Genomic DNA, 22,442 nt, shown 5'->3' on the forward strand with positions numbered 1-22,442 from the left:
CTGATCAGTAAGTATTCCATTCTCCAAGTTCAACTGTCACTGAATATATATATATATATATATGACATTCTCTCATTTTCTTAGCACTTCTCATCCATTCGGCAAATATTTATTGAGGCCTTTTTCACATGTAAGTTTCTGATATATTATAGTGACTCATTTTTTTCATATATTCGTTTTCATATTCTTTTCCACTATGGGTTTTTGCACGATAGTGAATATAGTTCCCTGTGCTGTACAGTAGGACTTTGTTCATCTATTTATTTTCTATATATCTGTCTCATCCCTTCCTAGCCAGATTAAAAATTACTAAAGGCAGTGGTCATGTCTCATATTCTTGATTTACTCTCATTAAGAAAAGTACTTTATACATATTAAGTATTTAGTGTATTCCCTAGTTAAACTCCAATTGCAACCATATTTCAAATCTGGTAGAACTCTGTATGTACATCTTTCCTTTAAAAAAAAAAATCTCTGATTCATGTGGTTGATCCATGAACATTCTTCTGTACTCCTAGAGTATTGGCTTTCAAAGTGTGTTTATTTTTATGCAGTTATTAAACATCAATTACTGGGTGGGATGGGATGGGAGGTAGGAAGTGGGTTCAAATATACCTATGCCTGATTCATGTTGATATATGGCAGAAACCAACACAATATTGTAAACCAGTTATCCTCCAATTAAAAATACATAAAAATACATTACAATATTTTTTTTCTTAAAAAAGCCACCAATTACCGTAACACATAAAGGGAGTAAATAGACCAATGAGAAAAAGAAGGCCCATGAAAAATTTTTTTAAAGAATGTCAGGTTATATACTACTTTCATTTTATGAGTGATTTCTCTTGCCTGCTCAGAGAATACCTTCATGCCTTTAAAAGTGTTATTCCAAGAACATAGTGGAATGTCATATAACTGTGACTACTCAGTAAATATTTACTGATCAATGTGGTAAAGTTGAGCCAGAAAAGCTAATTAATTATAGTTCTATTTGCCTCCATTTTTAATCTGTAAAGTGGAAATAATATTACCTGTTTTATCTACCTTACATGTTTTGTTTGGTACACTTCCAATACTATGTTCATTTAAGGTACAAAGCACTATATGAAAAATAAACCCCTAGAGTTGCCTCTAGAGCAAGGTTTAGGCTCCAAAAACAGTGTTTTTGGGTGTATACATCCAAAATTACTCTTTCAAAGGACCTTAAGTAATAAAGCCAGTCCAGCTAGTTTTCTCCCAGTATTGGAATATATCACTGTTTCTTTTGTTTAACACAGATGAAGAATTGTATTTAACATGTATTAATGAGTCATATTGTAAGACATATAAGCCCAATATTTTAAAAACTATCAGCAGCCTTAACTCCCTGAAATGGTCAGATAAGCAGCATGTAGGAGTGGGGAGCACTGCATGAGATTCAACAGAGTCACTTCTCACATATCATATTCTTTATGAACTAAAAACCATAATTATAAACTTATTACTAGTGGTTTTATAATCCATATTTCACTGGCTCCTGCCTTTCCCTGCTGATGCAAGACTTCCTGCTTCTTGTTAAGTCCCCTGCCCATAGTTCCTAAGAGCCCTTGGATAGTGTTTTACATGGACTCAAGAGCAAGTTTTGTCTGTGGCCATACAGATGTCCCCTGCTGAGATTTCTGTTGTCTTAGAACACTTCTGGCACTCATTGCTGAGTCAGTCCCCTTAAGCCAGGTTACCATCACCTTCTACTGGCCATTTTCATGATCTCCAGTGTGTTCCTCAAGGAATCAAAATGCTTCTGTGTTTTCTGGAGACTCCAATACTGCAAAATTATATCATATTTCCTGCAGAAGTAGAAACAAGGCCCAATCACTCATCTCTAGATTATATTCTGTGATGTAATGAAGATTTTAGTGCACTCCTATTCCTGGTTATGGTATTTTCCAAGAGGAGTCCACAAGACTGCATTGGAGTATGGATCTTTAAGATAGGTAAGCATTGTCCCCTCAATCCAAGAGTAATCTTCTGAAATACTGACTAGTACATTCTAACAGTGCAAAGTGATCAAAAAAGGAGCCTGGCCAACCCTTCTCCTTGATAGTACCGCACTTCTTGACAGTCTTTATGCCAAAACCCTTCAGTAAATCAGCATCTTGGCAGTATAAACCTACTAATTTGCCAAATATGCCAAGATATGTTTGAATCCCATTAGTGGACAGAAAAGTTTGTCTCAAGCTGTGACTCTCTGTTAAATATCTGAATATCTTTATAAAATTTGATACCAAAGTAATATTCCAGCAACAATAATAGAAACATTTAATGTAGGAAACTTTCAGAAAATTAACAAATAGAACATGTTTTTATTCTTTGACAATTCCTCAGAGTCCTTCACCACGTGCAAATATAAAGTTGTAATTTTAATGGTTATAATTAGGTTTCACTTTTTCAGTTGTAATCATATTGCTTATTTTGCCAGCATCAGCGAGTTCCTATTATGTGCACAGCATCAACTGATATCAAGAGAAATGCTTTACATTCCAACATAATTCCATTCAAGCGGGAAGAAAGATATAAAGGTAAACTGTTTGTCTTCTGGCAACTCCTGTTGATGAATTTTTCACTTGATCATCCCCCTGGTGCTTAGAAGTACTTTACTTTAACTCCTCTTATGCTAGATTAAAAGCTTAACTTCCACAGAATAGTTTACTTACATAGAGTTCCAGCTGACTTGACCCTGTAAGAGATTTGTTTTTAAATTCTGAAGGAAGCCATAACCTTTGTCCTTGAAAATATTTTTTAAAAATGCACTTGAACAGACCATAGTTAGTTTTTAAAACATGTGAAGCAGTTTTCTCAATTTGCTGTGTGCAGCGGTTTCCCACTATATCTGGTACAGTTCTGGGCACACAGTTCAGTTCAGTTCAGTCCCTCAGTTGTATCTGACTCTTTGCAACCCCATGGACTGCAGCATGCCAGGCTTCCCTGTCCATCACCAACTCCCAGAGCTTTAACTCATATCCTTTGAGTCGGTGATGCCATCCAATCATCTCATCCTGTCATCCCCTTCTCCTCCCACCTTCAATCTTTCCCAGCATCAGCATCTTTTCAAATGAGTCAGTTCTTCCCATCAGGTGGTCAAAGTACTGTAGCTTCAGCATCAGTCCTTCCAATGAATATTCAGGGTTGATTTCCTTTAGGATTGATTGGTGTAGAAGCTCCTTGCTGGCCAAGGGACTCTCAAGAGTCTTCTCCAACACCACAGTTCAAAAGCATCAATTCTTTGGTGCTCAGCTTTCTTTATAGTCCAATTCTCACATCCATACATGACTACTTGAAAAACCATAACTTTGAGTAGATGGACCTTTGTTGGCAAAGGAATGTCTCTGCTTTTTAATATGCTGTCTAGGTTGGTCATAACTTTTCTTCCAAGGAGCAAGTGTCTCTTAATTTCATGGCTGCAGTCACTGTCTGCAGTGATCTTGGAGCCCAAGAAAATAACGTCTGTCACTGTTTCCATTGTTTCCCCATCTATTTGCCATGAAATGATGGGACCAGATGCCATGATCTTTGTTTTTTGAATGCTGAGTTTTAAGCCAGCTTTTTCATTCTCCTCTTTCACTTTCATCAAGAGGGCTTCAGTTCTTCGCTTTCTGCCATAAGAGTGGTGTCATTTGCATATCTCAGGTTATTGATATTTCTCCCGGCAATCTTGATTCCAGCTTGTGCTTCATCCAGCCCAGCGTTTCTCATGATGTACTCTGCATATAAGTTAAATAAGCAGAGTGACAATATACAGCTTTGATGTATTCCTTTTCCTATTTGGGAATATCTTTCCTTTTCTCCTTTACTTTTCACTTCTCTTCTTTTCCCAGCTATTTGTAAGGCCTCCTCAGACAGCCATTTTGCTTTTTTGCATTTCTTTTCCATGGGGATGGTCTTGATCCCTGTCTCCTGTACAATGTCACGAACCTCTGTGCATAGTTCATCAGGCACTCTGTCTATCAGATCTAGTCCCTTAAATCTATTTGTCACTTCCGCTGTATAATCATAAGGGATTTGATTTAGGTCATACCTGAATGGTCTAGTGCTTTTCCCTACTTTCTTCAATTTAAGTCTGAATTTGGCAACAAGGTATTCATGATCTGAGCCACAGTCAGCTCCCGGTCTTGTTTTTGCTGACTGTATAGAGCTTCTCCATCTTTGGCTGCAAAGAATATAATCAATCTGATTTCGGTGTTGACCATCTGGTGATGTCCATGTGTAGAGTCTTCTCCTGTGTTGTTGGAAGAGGGTGTTTGCTATGACCAAAGGCTTTGGTGTAGTCAATAAAGCAGAAATAAATTTTTTTCTGGAACTCTCTTGCTTTTTTATGATCCAATGGATGTTGGCAATTTGATCTCTGGTTCCTTTGCCTTTTCTAAACCCAGCTTGAACATCTGGAAGTTCTTGGTTCATGTACTGTTGAAGCCTAGCTTGGAGAATTTTGAGCATTGCTTTGCTAGCGTGTGAGATGAGTGCAATTATGTGGTAGTTTGAACATTCTTGCATTGCCTTTCTTTGGGATTGGAATGAAAAGTGACCTTTTCCAGTCCTGTGGCCACTGTTGAGTTTTCCAAATTTGCTGGCATGTTGAGTTAGCACTTAACAGCATCATCTTTTAGGACTTGAAATAGCTCAGCTGGGCACAGTAATGGAGTCAGGATATTCAGTATTGCCTTTCCTTTGTTTTCCAACACAAATAAGCAAGATTTATAAACATTACAGAACACAGTCAAAGTATTTAATGATAAAATTTGGAATAACTGGATCACTTTTGATAAGAATTTACAGTTTTACATGAAAACTGTACTGAAATTGTAAGAAAGTAGAAGAGTACTTATATGCAGAGTACATCATGAGAAAGGCTGGGCTGGAAGAAACACAAGCTGGAATCAAAATTGCCGGGAGAAATATCAATAACCTCAGATATGCGAATGTCACCACCCTTATGGCAGAAAGTGAAGAAGAACTAAAGAGCCTCTTGATGAAGGTGAAAGAGGCAAGTGAAAAAGTTGGCTTAAGGCTCAACGTTCAGAAAACTAAGATCATGGCATCTGGTCCCATCACTTCATGGGAAATAGATGGGGAAACAGTGGAAACAGTGTCAGACTTTATTTTTTTGGGCTCCAGAATCACTGCTGATGGTGACTGCAGCCATGAAATTATAAGACGCTTACTCCTTGGAAGGAAGGTTATGGCCAACCTAGATAGCATATTTAAAAGCAGAGACATTACTTTGCCAACAAAAGTCCCGTCTAGTCAAGGCTGTGGTTTTTCCAGTGGTCATGTATGGATGTGAGAGTTGGATGGTGAAGAAAGCTGAGCGCCGAAGAATTGATGCTTTTGAACTGTGGTGTTGGAGAAGACTCTTGAGAGTCCCTTGTACTGCAAGGAGATCCAATCAATCCATCCTAAAAGAGATCAATCCTGGGTGTTCATTGGAAGGTCTGATGTTGAAGCTGAAACTCCAATACTTTGGCCACCTCATGCGAAGGGTTGACTCATTGGAAAAGACCCTAATGCTGGGTAGGATTGGGGGCGGGAGGAGAAGGGGACGACAGAGGATGAGATGGTTGGATGGCATCACCGACTCAATGGACATGGGTTTAGGTGGACTCCGGGAGTTGGTGATGGACAGAGAGGCCTGGCGTACTGCAATTCATGGGGTCGCAAAGAGTCGGACACGACTGAGCGACTGAACTGAACTGAACTGAGAAGAGTACTGATAAGAGGAGGTACTCAGATGTCTCAGACATGTTGATTTCTTAAAAAGGAAAAAAAAAATCTGTGTTATTGACTTCCTAAAAAAGTAAGATTTAGGGTTCTTTTTCCTAAATTATTACTTTTGTCTTCAACTACTGGGTACTACCAATGCATATACAATATAAATTATAAAAATAATGAACAATAGGCACAGTGAAATATTAATGAATTTACAAAACTGAGCTATAAATCCTCTCTGTCAAGAATCCTTGCTGGTCTGATTTGTGGTACTGCCTACTACTGTCTGATCTGGATGTTATTCAGGAGCACACATAACTTTAGGGCTTTGTGCATTCTCTCCCATCCCCTTTCAGAATTCCACCCCACAGGGCACAGGAATGAAGTCAGAACAATGATGCATCTTGATGGCCACAAGTCACATAAAAACTGTGGCCTGAGGGAGAGGCTCTCTCTGCATTCTGGATTCCTTCTTGGATAATCCACAGGACTTGATTTCTCTTCAAGTGTTTCCCCCTATTCTAAGTTAAACTATTCAATAGCCAAGAAACAGAAGGACAATTTTCTTGTCACACTCACCATCAACCAGATATAAAGAACTAAAGATTTTTGTTGTATTATGAGATGTGAGTCCTATTTCTATGTAAACAAGAAAGTATGACCCATTTTTTATTTACTGCTGGCAATGAAGGACAGGGAAGCTGGCATGAGGCAGTTCATAGGGTTGCAAAGAGTCAGATACGACTTAGTGACTAAACAATAACGAGTTCTTAAAGTATCTGTTCCAACTGAGAATTTTGCAGACCTTTATTTAATACATTTAATGCACAACAAACAAGGTTGAATTACCTAGAACATTGTAAAGAGGTATACTTAAGTCAAAGAATTTGATCAATACATATTATTTTTAATTCATGTGAATTCACTTACCCAATTCAATGTGGAAATATTTATACTCTTGTCTAAAGAAGCTCTTTCTTAAGATTGTGAATAGAAATGGAGTGAAAGAAATAAAACTGAAACAGCTCAAAGTAATCTAATCAGTTATAATGTATTAATCACATGATTATACCCTCTCTGGAGCAAAAATATGACAAGCATAAAAAACTAAAAGCATTCATTGAGGGTTTTCTTCCTTTTTAATAGTATGTTCCTTTACATGTTAAAATTACTTACATGATCTATCAAAGGCTTGATAATGAAACTTATAATACAACCAGAGTCTACTTCATAGTGGCAATGTTTCAAACACTGTACCTTTTCGAGTAGTCCTCTATTTTCCCTTTAGGGCATACTTCATTGGTTATAAAGGCTTCCCTGGTGGCTCAGGTGGTAAAGAATCTGCCTGCAATGCAGGAGACCCATGTTTAATCCTAGGGTCAGAAAGATCCCCTGGAGAAGGAAATGGCAGCCCACTCCAGTATTCTTGACTGGAGAATCCCATGGACATAGGAGCCTGGCAGGCTATAGTCCATGGGGTCCCAGAGTTGGATACAACTGAGCAACTATCACTCACTCTCTCGTTGGTTTTAAGAAGCATGACCAAATATGCTGTCTTGTTACCATGGGCACATTTTAAGCAACAGAGAAAAACCACCGTGTGTGTTAACTCAGAGGCTCTCTTGCAGTGACAATGTCTTATAACTGCTTAAATACCTCCCATAATTCTGCAATGTCTACAGGACAAAGCCCAAATTTCCTGGTGTAACATTCAAAGCTTTTTCAAATCTGGCCCCAAACGACCTTTTAAGCTTTATCTTTAATTAGTCTCCTCTATCAGCTTCTCTTCTAGCCAAACTGGTTTTCCTAAAGTCAAATGAAGAGACTTACACTGTCCTTAATTGCTCTGACACTTCGACCAACCTATGTTTACTAAAAAGGGGATTTGTCTGATGGGTTGGAGATGAAGTGGTGGAAAATAATTTACTTCCTCTCTCTTTTATTTCATTTCCAAAGCCTACTACTCATCCTTTAAGTTTCACTTTAGATCAAAGTGTCCTTCATTTACCTGTTATATTTAGGACAGCATGAGCAATTCATTGAGCCACAAGTAACAACCATATTGCTTCCCAGGTGGTGCAGTGGTAAAGAATCTGCCTGCCAGTGCAGGAGATGCAAGAGACGTAGATTCGATCCTGGGGTTGGAAAGATCCCCTGGAGGAGGAAATGGCAACCCACTTCAATATTCTTGCCTGGAAAATCCCATGGAGAGGGGAGTCTAGTGGGCTATAGTCCATTGGGTCACAAAGAGTCAGACATGACAGAGCATGCACTCACCTCCCACACAATTATATTAGCAAATTAAGTTGTCTTTTTTTATGGATTCAAGTGTTATCTAAAATAATTATTTATTTAGCTTTTCATGAGGTTGTTTCACCAGAGGATAAGCTCCCTAAGGGCACAGAGCCACTCAGGTGGCTCATGTACTTCTTTATATCAGGTGCCTAGCAGATGTCTTGCATATAATGAATATTGCCTAGTCTTATTAATACAGTTTAACTCATACTACAAAGGATTATCAGTAAAAATGTTAGTGTTGGAAAGGTTGCCGAGAAATTTGGAGTTTTTGTTAACGGCATATAAAGAGAGACTTTCTGAGGAATATGTGAATCACAGTGAAGAAATGGGTTATTGGGGAGCCAGTTTCCTTTTAAGGGCTTCCCAGGTGGTGCTAGTGGTAAAGAACCCAACTGCCAATGCAGGAGCGTAAGAGACGTGGGTTCAATCCCTGGGCCAGGAAGATCCCCTGGAGGAGAGAATGGCAATGTACTCTAGTATTCTTGCCTGGAGAATCCCATGGACAGAGGAACCTTGAGGGCTACAGCCCATAGGGTGGCAAAGAGTTGGACGCAACTGAAGTGACTCAGGATTCATAATGTATTTTTAAAACCAAATAAATATTAATTTCAGTTCAGTTGCTCAGCCATGTCAGACTCTTTGCAACCCCTTAGACTGCAGCATGCCAGGCTTCCCTGTCCATCACCAAATCCCAGACCTTGCTCAAATTCATGTCCATTGAGTCAGTGATGCCATCCAATCATCTCATCCTCTGTTGTCCCCTTCTCCTCCTATCTTCAATCTTTCTCAGCATCAGCGTCTTTTCAAATGAGTCAGTTCTTCGCATCAGGTGGCCAAAGTATTGGAGCTTTAGCATCAGTCCTTCCAGCAAATATTCAGGACTGATTTCCTTAAGAATTGACTGGTTGGATCTCCTTGCAGTCCAAGGGACTCTCAAGAGTCTTATCCAACATCACAGTTCAAAAGCATCAATTCTATGGCACTCAGCTTTCCTTATAGTCCCACTCTCACATCCATACATGATAACCGGAAAAACCATAGTTTTGACTAGACGGACCTTTGTTGTCAAAGTAATGCCTCTGCTTTTTAATATGCTGTCTAGGTTGGTCATAACTTTCCTCCCAAGGAGTAAGCGTCTTTTAATTTCATGGCTGCAATCACCATCTGCAGTGATTTTGGAGCCCATAAAAATAGTCTCTCACTGTTTCCCCATTTAATTGTCATGATGTGATGGGACTGGATGCCATGATCTTAGTTTTCTGATTTTTTTTTTTTTTAAGCGATAATTTATTCCATAGTGGGTTTCACATGAAAGCATGTCAGGCCCTTCCCTTTGAGTTCACCAGATTTTTAGCGTACGTATTCAAAGTGAAAGTGAAGTCATTCAGTCGTGTCCAACTCTTTGCGACCCCATGGACTGTAGCCTACCACGGTCATCCGTCCATGGGATTTTCCAGGCAAGAGTACTTGATGTTGAGTTTTAAGCCAGCTTTTTCACTCTCCTCTTTCATCAAGAGGCTCTTTAGTTCTTCTTTGCTTTCTGCCAAAAGGGTGGTGTCATCTGAATATCTGAGGTTACTGATAATTTCTCCTGGCAATCTTGATTCCAGCTTGTGCTGGAATTTCGTATGATGTACCCTGCATATCAGTTAAATAAGCAAGGTGACAATATACAGCCTTGACAAACTCCTTTCATGATTTGAAACCAGTCTGTTGTTCCATGTCCAGTTCTAACTGTTGCTTCTTGACCTGCATACAGATTTCCCAGGAGGCAGGTAAGGCAGTCTGGTATTCCCAATTCTTTAAGAATTTTTCACAGTGGAAAGTTCTGACATAATGTGGTCCACTGGAGAAGGGAATGGCAAACCACTTCAGTATTCTTGCCTTGAGAACCCCATGAACAGTATGAAAAGGCAAAACGACAGGACACTGAAAGATGAACTCCCCGGGTTGGTAGGTACCCAATATGCTATTAGAGATCAGTGGAGAACTAACTCTAGAAAGAATGATGAGCCAGAGCCAAAGCAAAAACAATGCCCAGTAGTGGATGTGACTGGTGATGGAACTAAAGTCCAATGCTGTAAAGAGTTATATTGCATAGGAACCTGGAATGTTAGGTCCGTGAATCAAGGCAAATTGGAAGTAGTCAAACAGGAGATGACAAGAGCAAACATTGACATTTTAGGAATCAGTGAATTAAAATGGACTGGAATGGGTGAATTTAACTCAGATGACCATTATATCTACTACTGTGGGCAAGATCCCTTAGAAGAAATGGAGTAGCCATCATAGTCAACAAAAGAGTCCAAAATGCAGTAATTGGATACAATGTCAAAAATGACAAAAGATCTCTGTTCCTTTCCAAAGCAAACTATTCAATATCACAGTAATCCAAGTCTACGCCCTGACCAGTAATGCTGAAGAAGTTGAAGTTGAATGGTTCTATGATGACCTACAAGACCTTCTAGAACTAACACCCCAAAAAGATGTCCTTTTCATTACAGAGGACTGGAATGCAAAAGTAGGAAGTCAAGAAACACCTGGAGTAACAGGCAAGTTTGGCCTTGAAATACAAAATGAAGCAGGTCAAAGGCTAACAGAGTTTTGCCAAGAGAACACACTGGTCATAGCAAACACCCTCTTCCAACAACACAGGAGAAGACTCTATACATGGACATCACCAGATGGTCAATACCAAAATCAGAATGATTATATTCTTTGCAGTCAAGGATGGAGAAGCTTTATACAGTCAGCAAAAACAAGACCAGGAGCTGACTGTGGCTCACATCATGAACTATTGCAAAATCCTGACTTAAATTGAAGAAAGTAGGGAAAAGCACTAGACCATTCAGGTATGACCTAAATCAAATCCCTAACAATTATACAGCAGAAGTGACAAATAGATTCTAGGGATTAGATCTGATAGACAGAGTGCCTGAAGAACTATGGATGGAGGTTGTAACACTATACAGGAGGCAGTGATCAAGACCATCCCCAAGAAAAAGAAATGCAAAAAGGCAAAATGATTGTCTGAAGAGGCCTTACAAATAGCTGAGAAAAGAAGAGAAACAAAAGACAAAGGAGAAAAGGAAAGATATACCTATCTGAATGCAGAGTTCTAAAGAATAGCAAGGAGAAATAAGAAAGCATTCCTAAAGTGCAATGCAAAGAAACAGAGGAAAACAATAGAATGGGAAAGACTAGAGATCTCTTCAAGAAAATAAGAGATACCAAGGGAACAGTTCATGCAAAGATGGGCACAATAAAGGACAGAAATGGTATGGACCTCACAGAAGCAGAAAACATTAAGAAGAGGTGGCAAGAATACACAGAAGATTCTTCATAATCCAGATAACCACGATGGTGTGATCACTCATCTAGAGCCATACATCCTGGAATGTGAAGTCAAGTGGGCCTTAGGAGGCATCACTATGAACAAAGCTAGTGGAAGGAATTCCAGTTGAGCTATTTCAAATCCTAAAAGATGATGCTTTGAAAGTGTTGCAAATTTGGAAAACTCAGCAGTGGCCACAGAACTGGCAAAGGTCACTTTTCATTCCAATCCCATTCTTTTTTTTTTTTTTATAAATTTATTTATTTTAGTTGGGGGGTAATTACTTTACAATATTGTAATAGTTTTTGCCATACATTGACATGAATCAGCCATGGGTTTACATGTGTTCCCCTTCCTGGACCCCCCACCCACCTCCCTCCCCATCCCATCCTTCTGGATCATCCCATTGCCCCGGCCCTGAGCCCTTGTCACATGCATCGAACATGGAATGGTGTTCTGTTTCACATATGATAATATACATGTTTCAATGCTATTCTCCCAGAACGTCCCACCCTCACCTTCTCCCTCAGAGTCCATAAAATTGTTCCATGCATCTGTGTCTCTTATTCTGTCTCGCATATAGGGTTATCGTTACCATCTTTCAAATTCCATATATATGCATTAGTATACTGTATTGTTGTTTTTCTTTCTGGCTTACTTCACTCTGTATAATGGGCTCCAGTTTCATCCATCTCAGTAGAACCGATTCAAATGTATTTTTTTTAATGGCTGAGTAATTCCAATCCCATTCTTATCCCAAAGAGGGCAATGCCAAAGAATGTTCAAACTACCATACAATTGCACTCATCTCACACATTAGCAAAGTAATGCTCAAAATTCTCCAAGCCAGGCTTCAATAGTACATGAAACGTGAACTTCCAGTTGTTCAAGCTGGTTTTAGAAAAGGCAGAGGAACCAGAGATCAAATTGCCAACATCTGTTGGATCATTGAAAAAACCAGTAAGAGTTCCAGAAAAACATCTACTTCTGCTTTATTGACTATGTCAAAGCTTTTGACTGTGTGGATCACAACAAAATGTGGAAAAGTTATTGTAAAAATGAAATGAAAACATTTAAAGTGAATATTTTCATTTGTAATTAAATGTGCCAATATATTAACAAAATTATTCTAATTTTTGTCTTCCTTCTTAATCTTGACCCAAATGTTCATATATTTTTCAGAATTGGAAATATGGTAATATACAATCTGAAGTTCTATATTTTAAAATTAGTATTATTCGAGTTGCTCCTAATCTTTGTATTTATTTTTTTTCTGGCTGCATAATATGGATTTCATAGAATGTAATTTACATAACTACACCTTTACTATCTGAAACTGTTTCCCTTTCTTTTCTGTACATCCAGATCTTATCTGCTACATAATTTCAAACTACTCCAGCTCTCTGAATACCTTATTACATACATTTCTGCCACTGCATAATTTCTTTTTGCCCAGAATGTTCTTCCCTTCCATCATCAAAAAAAACTAATTTTTGTTTATAACAGTGGTCTACAAACTTTTTTGTTATACTCTACTAGTAAAATACTTTAATATCAGCCCTCAAATATTATGCCTATTTATAAAACATGTGGTCTTCTCCAGCACCACAAAACAGATTTATAAAACATCTGGTCTTCTCTAGCACCACAGTTGCCTGGAGAATCCTGGGGACGGCGCAGCCTTGTGGGCTGCCGTCTAAGGGGTCGCGCAGAGTCGGACACGACTGAAGCGACTTAGCAGCAGCAGCAGCAGCACCACAGTTCAAAAGCATCAATTCTTCAGCACTCAGCCTTCTTTATGGTCCAACTCTCACATTTGTACGTCTAGTGGAAAAACCATAGCTTTAACTATATGGACCTTTGTTGGCAAAGTGATGTCTCTGCTTTTTATATGCTGTCTAGGTTTGTCATAGCTTTTCTTTCGAAGAGTAAGAATCTTTTAAATTTGTGGCTGCAGTCCCTGTCTGCAGTGATTTTGAATCCCAAGAAAATAAAACCTGTCACTGTTTCCACTTTTTCCTCTTCTATTTGCCATGAAGTGATGGGACTGGATGCCATGATCTTAGTTTTATGAATTTTGAGTTTTTTAAAAAATTTATTTAATTGGAGGCTAATTACTTTACAATATTGTAGTGGTTTTTCCCGTACATTGACATGTACAGCCATGGGTGTACATGTGTTCCCCATGAATTTTGAGTTTTAAACAGCTTTTCCCACTGTCTTCTTTCACCCTCATCAAGAGGCTCTTTAGTCCTTTGTTTTCTGCCATTAGAGTGGTAACATCTGCATATCTGAAGTTGTTGACATTTCTCCTGGCAATTTTGATTCCAGCTTGTGATTCATCCAGCCTGGCATTTCACATCAATAGGTTAAAATTAATAATGAGCTAATGAAATCTGACAAGATACAGACCTGAAATTTTTGGTCTCAGGAATTTTTGAAATATGAAGTTACTATTCACTTGTTTTTGTTAAAGGTTACCCCAAGTATGATGAGATGTAGCTTATGCCAGTGTGAAATCTTCACAATTACCAAAACATTGAAAAGACTATGTTCTTGGACAGTTAATAATTTGAGGGTACAGTGAGGGTGTTAGAAGAATAAAAGTTTAGGGCCTTAAATAAAGTAAAAATTGTTTTAAAATATTGTCATTATTACATTATAATAATATATATGTAACTTCACACCGGCATTAGCTACACCTCATACTTAGGGTAGCCTTTGACTAAAAATCAGTGGATAGTATCTTCATATTTCAAAAATTCTTGAGCATTCCAGAAATTTCAGGCCTGTATCTTGTCAAATTTGATTAGCTCATTATTGATTTTAACCTGTTGATTTTATTGATGCGACTAATGTAGAGCCAGGCCTCAGCAATACGTGAACCGTGAACTTCCAGATGTTCAAGCTGGTTTTAGAAAAGGCAGAGGAACCAGAGATCAAATTGCCAATATCCGCTGGATCATCGAAAGAGCAAGAGAGTTCCAGAAAAACATCTATTTCTGCTTTATTGACTATGCCAAAGCCTTTGACTGTGTGGATCACAAGAAACTGTGGAAAATTCTGAAAGAGATGGGAATACCAGACCATCTGACCTGTCTCTTGAGAAACCTGTATGCAGGTCAGGAAGCAACAGTTAGAACTGGACATGGAACAACAGACTGGTTCCAAATAGGAAAAGGAGTACGTCAAGGCTGTATATTGTCACCCTGCTTCTTTAACTTCTATGCAGAGTACATCATGAGAAAGGCTGGGCTGGAAGAAACACAAGCTGGAATCAAGATTGCCGGGAGAAATATCAATAACCTCAGATATGCAGATGACACCACCCTTATGGCAGAAAGTGAAGAACTAAAGAGCCTCTTGATGAAGGTGAAAGAGGAGAGTGAAAAAGTTGGCTTAAAGCTCAACGTTCAGAAAACTAAGATCATGGCATCTGGTCCCATCACTTCATGGGAAATAGATGGGGAAACAGTGTCAGACTTTATTTTTTTACGCTCCAAAATCACTGCTGATGGTGATTGCAGCCATGAAATTAAAAGAAGCTTACTCCTTGGAAGGAAGGTTATGATCAACCTAGATAGCGTATTTAAAAGCAGAGACATTCCTTTGCCAACAAAAGTCCCGTCTAGTCAAGGCTATGGTTTTTCCAGTGGTCATGTATGGATGTGAGAGTTGGACGGTGAAGAAAGCTGAGCGCCGAAGAATTGATGCTTTTGAACTATGGTGTTGGAGAAGACTCTTGAGAGTCCCTTGGACTGCAAGGAGATCCAATCAATCCATCCTAAAAGAGATCAATCCTGGGTGTTCATTGGAAGGTCTGATGTTGAAGCTGAAACTCCAATACTTTGGCCACCTTATGCGAGGGGTTGACTCATTGGAAAAGACCCTGATGCTGGGTAGGATTGGGGGTGGGAGGAGAAGGGGACGACAGAGCATGAGATGGTGGGATGGCATAACCGACTCGATGGACACGGGTTTGGGTAGACTCCGGGAGTTGGTGATGGACAGGGAGGCCTGGCGTGCTGCAATTCATGGGGTCGCAAAGAGTCAGACACGACTGAGCGACTGCACTGAACTGAATGTAGAGATCCCACTGAGAGTAGAATGTCAGCTTTGCCTTTTGTTTGTTCACTTATCTATACTTGACTATTTGTAGGAATCATTTTCAATGCATGATGGTCAAGTTAGTTAAAAATCAAATAATGTGACTCGAAATCCAGTTAATTAAGTACAAGTGTCATATGTTGCTGAAAAATTTAAAAAGCAGGAGCATACCTCATATTCACAGTCCCTTCTAGGCTGTGGATTCATCTCCTTTATTGTGTCCCTGTATTATGGACCATGTGACACCTCTTCCTTTGATGTAGGGACTGAGGAGGGCATTAGTAACTACCAGTAAAGTAACCATTAGAAAGGTAATTTCTTACTTTTTAAGATAAAAATAAGATCTAGTGGTTCCAGCATTCCAAAGGATCATCCTATAAAACCTCTGGGTATATATGCTCAACTTTTGAGACCAGTCGTTGAAATCCAGCTTGGAAAATGATCTCTGGGCTACTTTTCTTCCACAGTTGTTCAGATGACATTGTGGTGTTCTCTGTTTACACATCTCCACTCTTTCAGAGCTCCTCTAAGATTGGAGCAAGACAGTCACCTCTGAATGACTTTTATTCATCCTCACACTCCTATATTCCTAAGATCTAGCGCAGCATCCTGTAAATCAAATTGATTTAATCACACTGAGAAGTTTCACACTGCTACTTCTTTTCTTTCGTTCTTTTGCAGTCTTATCTTTGTTTTCTCTTTTTAAGTATTTTCTTTCTTATGTAAAGGTGGAAAATGAAGACAATACTGGAAAGAATTAATACAATAAGCATCATCGAAAATGCCATCAAAATTAGTATTTCTAGACTTCTGTGTGTGGGTTTGCAAACACACACACATGCCATTTTACATAAATGGTATAAACAATGTTATTTGTTGATGGAAGATAGAGAGATCTAGTATTAATAGAAAGAGGCTGGATCAAATATTCTTGACTATAGATTTCATCCCAGCTCTGCCATTTTTTAATTGTGTGACCTTGTGCAATGTATCTACTGCTCATTTACCCCACATCTGGTAACAGGAGTTAACAATGCCTGTCTCTTGAGGTTTAGGGAAGCACTGAACAGGCACTCAGTAAATGCACATTTATTTTTCTTTCCTCTTAATCTTCACACTGACTTTAATACTGGAAGGCTTTCCTAGGGCTTATTACTAAACAACTCTTCTGTATCTCATAGTATCTGAGTGCAAGTATCTGGAGCAGAGACCATACTTATTAAATTTTGAAGACCAGCACCCAACATCATTTAGGTATTTAATATATGCTGGCTAAGTAAAGGAGATCCTAGAAGGGGTTTGCTTGTGGATTTCTGTGTGAACTGATAGACTCTGGGTTCATCTAAATAAACAGCATCTCATATTCTATTTGCTATCCTCATCATTACACCTGCCTATATTTTCTTCTAGTTTCAGTTAAAAATGTAGTTAAGTGATTCTGAGCAAGACATCTGTGTAGTTTCTTCATCTGTAAAAACAGAATAATAGTTCCATAATGATATTCTGTAAACTTCATTAACAATAGTACTTCCTAAGTGCAAAGTATTGTACAAACACTTATTATTACTCTAGAAGCCAGTTCATTGTGCATTTTATCTTTTGGACAGGCTTACCCACCTCATCCCCCCAACTACAATACTCACCTGTTCTGTGTCACTCTGCTTTCCTGTATCTTTTTCTAGCCCTCTGGTTTGTTACTTTGGCTCAGAATCACTGATCTCTCCAAAGGACCAACTGATGAGCCCTAACGGAACCCAAAGCACACACAGTTGAAAACATAAGGCTTAGACTTTAAGATAAAGCAAGACCAGGGGAGGTGAGGACTGTGTTTGAGAGAAGTACAAGGAATCTAAATCCTAGGTCTTGCTTACTTTAGCTCTGTGGACCTTAGGTAAGTCAGTATATATTTCTGACCTTCAGTTTCCTTATCTTTAACGTGGAGGTGGTAACAGTACTTATACCACATGATTATCTTAGATAGCATGTGTGAAACACTTAAGAACAGCATCTGGCACATTATAAACACATAAATATTAAAATTACTATTAACTGATAAGTGGTTAACAGCAAGTGAGAAGGTAGAGTAAGTTTAAAAGGTCAGAGAAACAATCATTGAATGTTACTTTCAGTGGTACTGTATTTTCTCATAAATTTCTCCCCTCCTTATGTCCTAATTCTAAATTGAACTGCTTTTTGTTTTCCTATAAGACTTACCTCCCCACCCCATCCCCCGATCAGATTTTTTTTCAAGTGTCAGTTCAAAATATTTGAAGGCAGCAACAGTAAAGCTACCAATCATAACCTCAAGGTAGACTATTTTTGTACTTTATTATATACAGTAGAATAGCTGTTTCCAATTTGTATAACCTAAACACTTATCATTCAGCTTCCTGCCAGTGTAACTGGGAGTAGAGATGGGGAGTAAAGAGGAAGGCAGGATTTCTAGCTTTACCTCACAGCAGTTTAGGGACTAGTGGCACAGATCTACATGGTAGTTTGCAGGGAGAGGCAACAATCATTTGACAAAGTTGCCATGTACTGAGTTTGCTTTCAACATTCTTCACCCTTCTCCATGACATCCAGAGACCTCATGTTTTGTCTTCATTTCAAAGAACAAGAGCTTCTGCCACTCCTGGGCTATCAAAAACCTATGTCCAGATTTGAGATTACAAATTGATTGCAGGTTGGTCACATCTACCCTGCAATGTTTTTAGTTTGGCCTGCAGAGTTTGGAAATATTGGTGTAAAAATCGAGAGATTTCATACAAAAATCATGCTCTATAAAGGTCTCTCCTGGCGGGGATGGGGGGAAGGGGACAGACTATCTCGGACCACTGTATCCACATTCTTCAAGACAACAATCTGCTGGAGCCGAACAGCTGCTCCTTTCAGTTACAGCACCGACACTCCAATTTGCCACGTTGCTTATCACTCCCCATTGTCTATACCAGGCCAGTTTCACTCATTTACTTTACTTTTCTGGCCCCTATAAACATTTGAGTTTGCAAACCCTATCTAGACCTTTCCTGTCCTCCATCAAAGCTTACTTTGTTCTGTCCTTAGTTCCTCCTCAGTTTTTCAAAGCAATAGCTAGTTAACCTGATCAATTTTTATATGTGCTCGCTACAGATGGTATCTGAATAGAAAGGGATGACTCTGCAGGTGGAAATTACAGGCACCACGGGATTACAATTAGGACGGCAACTGTTCATTTTACTTTTCCTGTAACCACACCTCACTGTCCTTGGGCAAACCACAGGAATCTGAACACTGGCCTATGTGCGAAACCTACTTAAATAGTACTTTTATAGATCACCCTAGTTCCCCAAAACCAAAAACTACCAAGGGCTATTCTGGCTCCCCGTTGCCTCAGAGGCTTCGGGATATCCGCCCTGACTGCACTTCCCCTCACCTGGTTTCGGGGGCCCTTCTGCGCAGACCGGTCGCACCCGAGAAGGGCGCTCAGCCAGCATGAGCTCATTTCTCAGGGGCCTTTCTGGAAGGCCGGACTTGGCAGCGCGCACGAGGCGCAGTCGCCCTCACTCTTATCAATGGCCTCCGCGACTGGGCGGGGCGCGGTCGCCCAGGGGCGCTGCCTTTCTAGCAGCTTTGTTCTCAGTTGAATGTCTGAAAACTCGCACTCGGCCTGAGAGGCACCCTGGATCTGTCTGGCCCTTTCGGGGAAGACGCCCGTTCTCGGGATGCGCTCTCCCAGGCGGAGGGGAGCCCCGGGCGCGCAGAATTAGCCCCGCCCCGCCGAGAGCCTCCAGTGGGTGGGGAGAGCCCCTCAACCCTCAGTTTGTTGGAGCGAGGAACCCAGCGCCACCGACCACAGCAGTTTCGCACCGGCTCGCGCTCCCTATATGCGGTTTCCACACCAGCTGCGAGTAGCCGCAGGCGAGCCCGTCAGACTGTCCGCCACGACCCCAGTCGCGCTTCTCCCCGCTCCTAGGACTGCCGCCGGAGGCCGAAAGCCAATCACACTGCAGCTAGGTCTTGCGACTAGACAGCAGCGAGTGCAGATTGGCTACTGCTACGAGTTTCGGCCTCCCTCCCTTTCCCTTTTGCCCCCATTCCAGCTCCTGAGCTTCAGGCCAATGAGAAGGCGCTTTATAGACGCCCTCCCTTCGCTCTCTAGTTCTCCCCACCTCGGCGAGGGAGGAGACGTCCTGACTGGCCAGACTCTCCTCGGAAGCCCCATTCCCTTCACCAATCACCGAGGGAGCTGCACTCCCAGCGGAGTTTCGGCCAATTACAAAGCGGCCACGGCGCCCAGCCGTGCGGTTTCGCCATCGACTCGGGGCTTCACCCTCCTTAACTCTTCAAGCTTTTTCCTGAGGGCCAACGACTCTGATTGGTCACTGTTGTCATTGCCGAATTTCTCCTCCAGCCAGCCACAGAACAAGTCGAACCCACCTTCTCCTCGGTCGGCTATCTTCGGAATTTTCCGTCCTTGGGCGTGAATTTCCAGCGACACTTTCTGATTGGTTCTTCAGGTCGATCGGCTTTTTCCGGGAGGATCCGCAAACAAACGACATCCGTGATTGGTTCCGCTCGGGCTTCGGCTCCCCTGTCGAAGGGGGCGGACGCCCTGCTCGGCCGGCGATTCTCAGACGCCTCTTACGCGGGCGGCGGGACGCTGGGCGGTGTAAGGCTGGGTGGGGGAGGAAGGAGGCGGAGGACGAGTAGGAGGGGGGAGGGGGAGTGGGGAAGAGCTAGGCGGCTGCGCAGACGGCGCTCCTCACAGAGAGCAGCCCCCGACCCGGGCGAATGCGGGCTCGTGCTGCCGCTGCCGCCGCCGCCGCCGCCGCCGCCGCCGCCGCAGCCCGGGCCGAGTGACAAAGGAAGGAAGGAAGGAAGCGAGGAGGAGCCGACCCCGCAGCCGCTGACAGGGCTCCGGGCTGGGGGCAAAGCGCGGACACTTCCTGAGCGGGACTGTGCAGAAGCGAGGGGCGGGAGGGCGGCCGCGCTGGTGCCTTGGACGGGGGAGGGGGCCCCGAGGGACGGAAGCGGTTGCCGGGTTCCCATGTCCCCGGCGTATGGGGAGCAGTCGAAGAGCCGCTGCCTGGGGTCTGAAGGGAGCTGCCTCTGCCGCCGCCGCCGCCATGGCCGCTGGATCCAGCCGCCGCCTGCAGCTGCTCCTGGCGCAATGAGGGAAAGAGCCGCCGCCACCGCCCGACTCTGACTGACTCGCGACTCCGCCGCCTTCCAGTACGCCGGGCCCCCGCCGTCAGCCCGCCGGATCCTTGCCGCTGCCGGAGCCGCAGCGTTTCCCGACGCATCTCCGAGCCACCCCTCCCTCTCCCTCCCTCCTTCCCATCCCCCCTCTTTTCAAGCGTGAGACTCGTGATCCTTCCGCCGCTTCCCTTCTTCATTGACTCGGAAAAAAAATCCCCGAGGAAAATATAATATTCAGAGTACTTATTTTCAATCCAGTATTTGTCCCCGTTTCACGTGATATATATTTTTTAGGACCTCTCACCCATTTCTGCCCTCCAAGGAAAGGGAGGGGAGAGAATTGTATTTTTTTCCCCAACCCCGGATCGTCTATATGTTAAATATTCGTACTGATCTGTCTTCAAGGAGAAATACATCGCTCGCTTTTTTTAATAGCTGTACAAAAGAAGTGAAAAGGCAAGAGGACGAAGTCTTTTTCTTTTTCCTGTGGGAGAACTTAATGCTGCATTTATCATTAACCTAACACCCCAACATAAAACAAAAGGAAGAAAAGGAGGAAGGAAGGAAAAAAGGTGATTCGGAAAAAGAGTGATCATGTCAGGGCGGCCCAGAACCACCTCCTTTGCGGAGAGCTGCAAGCCAGTGCAGCAGCCTTCAGCTTTTGGCAGCATGAAAGTTAGCAGTGAGTATTGATTTTATTTTACACCCCTCTCCACCTCCCCTTTAAATAAAAGACTTTGAAATACCAGGATCTTAAAATACGAGAGCTGCTGATAAAACAGAGGTAATGGGAAAGGGCAAAAACCTGTCTTCAGTCAAGGATGAGGCAGCTTCCTTTTTTCCTCCTCCCATATCCCTTCCCCGGTCTCATTAACCTTGAATCGGGGGAATGTGATTTTTATTTGGATGATTCTGTCTGAAACTTAGTTCTTTTGTTATAGTTTTATAGCAATCGATAGTCAGCTTTATTAAGTGGTTGAGTGTTTCCACCTTAAAATAGTGATGGAAGTGTTTGCTTGCTCATCCTTTCGAATAAAGAGAAGGACAAGACTCATAAACCATTATGTGCTTTTCCAGAGTGTGTCTTTTGGAATGAGGGATAGTTTAGTTAGCTCAGGTCTCGAGGGTTACCATAGTTTTGTATGCTTAATGGAAGAGGTAAATGTCACCGTCTCCTAACATTTCTTTCTTGCTTGTGTGACTACACAAAGTATTTGTTCTTAATCCAGAGATGAACTTGCTCAATAACCACATTTCTGTTTGAAGGCGAGCTTTGATTCGTCTCTTCAGAAGGGACCGGTGCCGCTGATAGATACTCAGTAGCGGTAGTATCTCAACATGCATTGTTCTAAATTGGATACGTGGTTTAATATGTTATCTCTTAACCTTCCCGTTTTGACATTGCCAGTCTACCACTATAGAGTTAATGTTTAATCAAAAGGTAACTTGAAAGTAGGTCCGAGTTTTGAATGGGCTTATGTTGTCATGTTGCCAAATAGTAAGTTGAATGTTAATTGTCACTGACTCATCATTGAAGTTCAGCTTTGGGGTGCCATTGCCTTCAGTACTTGCTGAATGATCTAGAGTTCAGGGGTTCCTTCTTAGGACTACTTAAAATACTCTTGCATTGGTTTCCTTTCGAATTCAGATAAGACTATGAAGTTAGAATAGACTTTTCCATCACAGGTTTTGCAGAAGATTGTGGTCCCATATTTAATGGGAAAGTATTTGGGCTTTGTTCAAGGTTGTTGCTAAACGTCTATACTCTCTTCCCAGATTT

General features: G+C 41.4%; 2 protein-coding genes across 36 annotated transcripts in view; one reads left to right on the top strand and one right to left on the bottom strand.

Annotated features, from left to right (window-relative positions):
- GSK3B (glycogen synthase kinase 3 beta) overlaps nt 1-22,442 on the top strand; it is a 267,763-nt gene that overhangs the window by 47,749 nt on the left and 197,572 nt on the right. For 21 of the 33 annotated variants that reach the window (XM_081571915.1, XM_081571924.1, XM_081571923.1 and 18 more), the window contains one exon: nt 2,462-2,561. The exons of 5 other annotated variants lie outside the window; for them this stretch is intronic. In XM_081571915.1, the coding sequence (XP_081428041.1) occupies nt 2,462-2,561 (100 nt within the window). Of the gene's footprint in view, nt 1-2,461; nt 2,562-20,227; nt 21,345-22,442 lie in introns of those variants that run through there. 7 more of the 33 variants (XM_081571905.1, XM_081571937.1, XM_081571930.1 and 4 more) reach the window with 1 other exon arrangement.
- LOC145538950 (uncharacterized) lies at nt 526-20,859 on the bottom strand. Of its 3 annotated transcripts, none has more exons than XM_081571940.1 (3): nt 19,901-20,859; nt 17,128-17,228; nt 526-1,829 (listed from the first exon to the last, which is right to left on the bottom strand). In XM_081571940.1, exon 1 carries the CDS (start codon nt 20,857-20,859, stop codon nt 20,200-20,202), a length of 660 nt encoding a protein of 219 aa, XP_081428066.1. In that variant the 3' UTR covers nt 526-1,829; nt 17,128-17,228; nt 19,901-20,199. The 3 variants fall into 3 exon arrangements, with proteins under 3 accessions (XP_081428066.1, XP_081428068.1, XP_081428067.1); XM_081571942.1 differs by lacking the exon at nt 526-1,829 and adding an exon at nt 15,678-16,093; XM_081571941.1 differs by lacking the exon at nt 526-1,829 and adding an exon at nt 15,678-16,231.

Source organism: Giraffa tippelskirchi, chromosome 2, assembly GCF_054371585.1.
Source record: "Giraffa tippelskirchi isolate mGirTip1 chromosome 2, T2T-mGirTip1v1.2.pri, whole genome shotgun sequence".
In the NCBI taxonomy this organism is placed as follows: domain Eukaryota; kingdom Metazoa; phylum Chordata; class Mammalia; order Artiodactyla; family Giraffidae; genus Giraffa; species Giraffa tippelskirchi.

Bases quoted from the DNA above. Each gene is read 5' to 3' on its own strand.
- LOC145538950 (XM_081571940.1), bottom strand. From the start codon at position 20,859: ATGAAGAAGGGAAGCGGCGGAAGGATCACGAGTCTCACGCTTGAAAAG.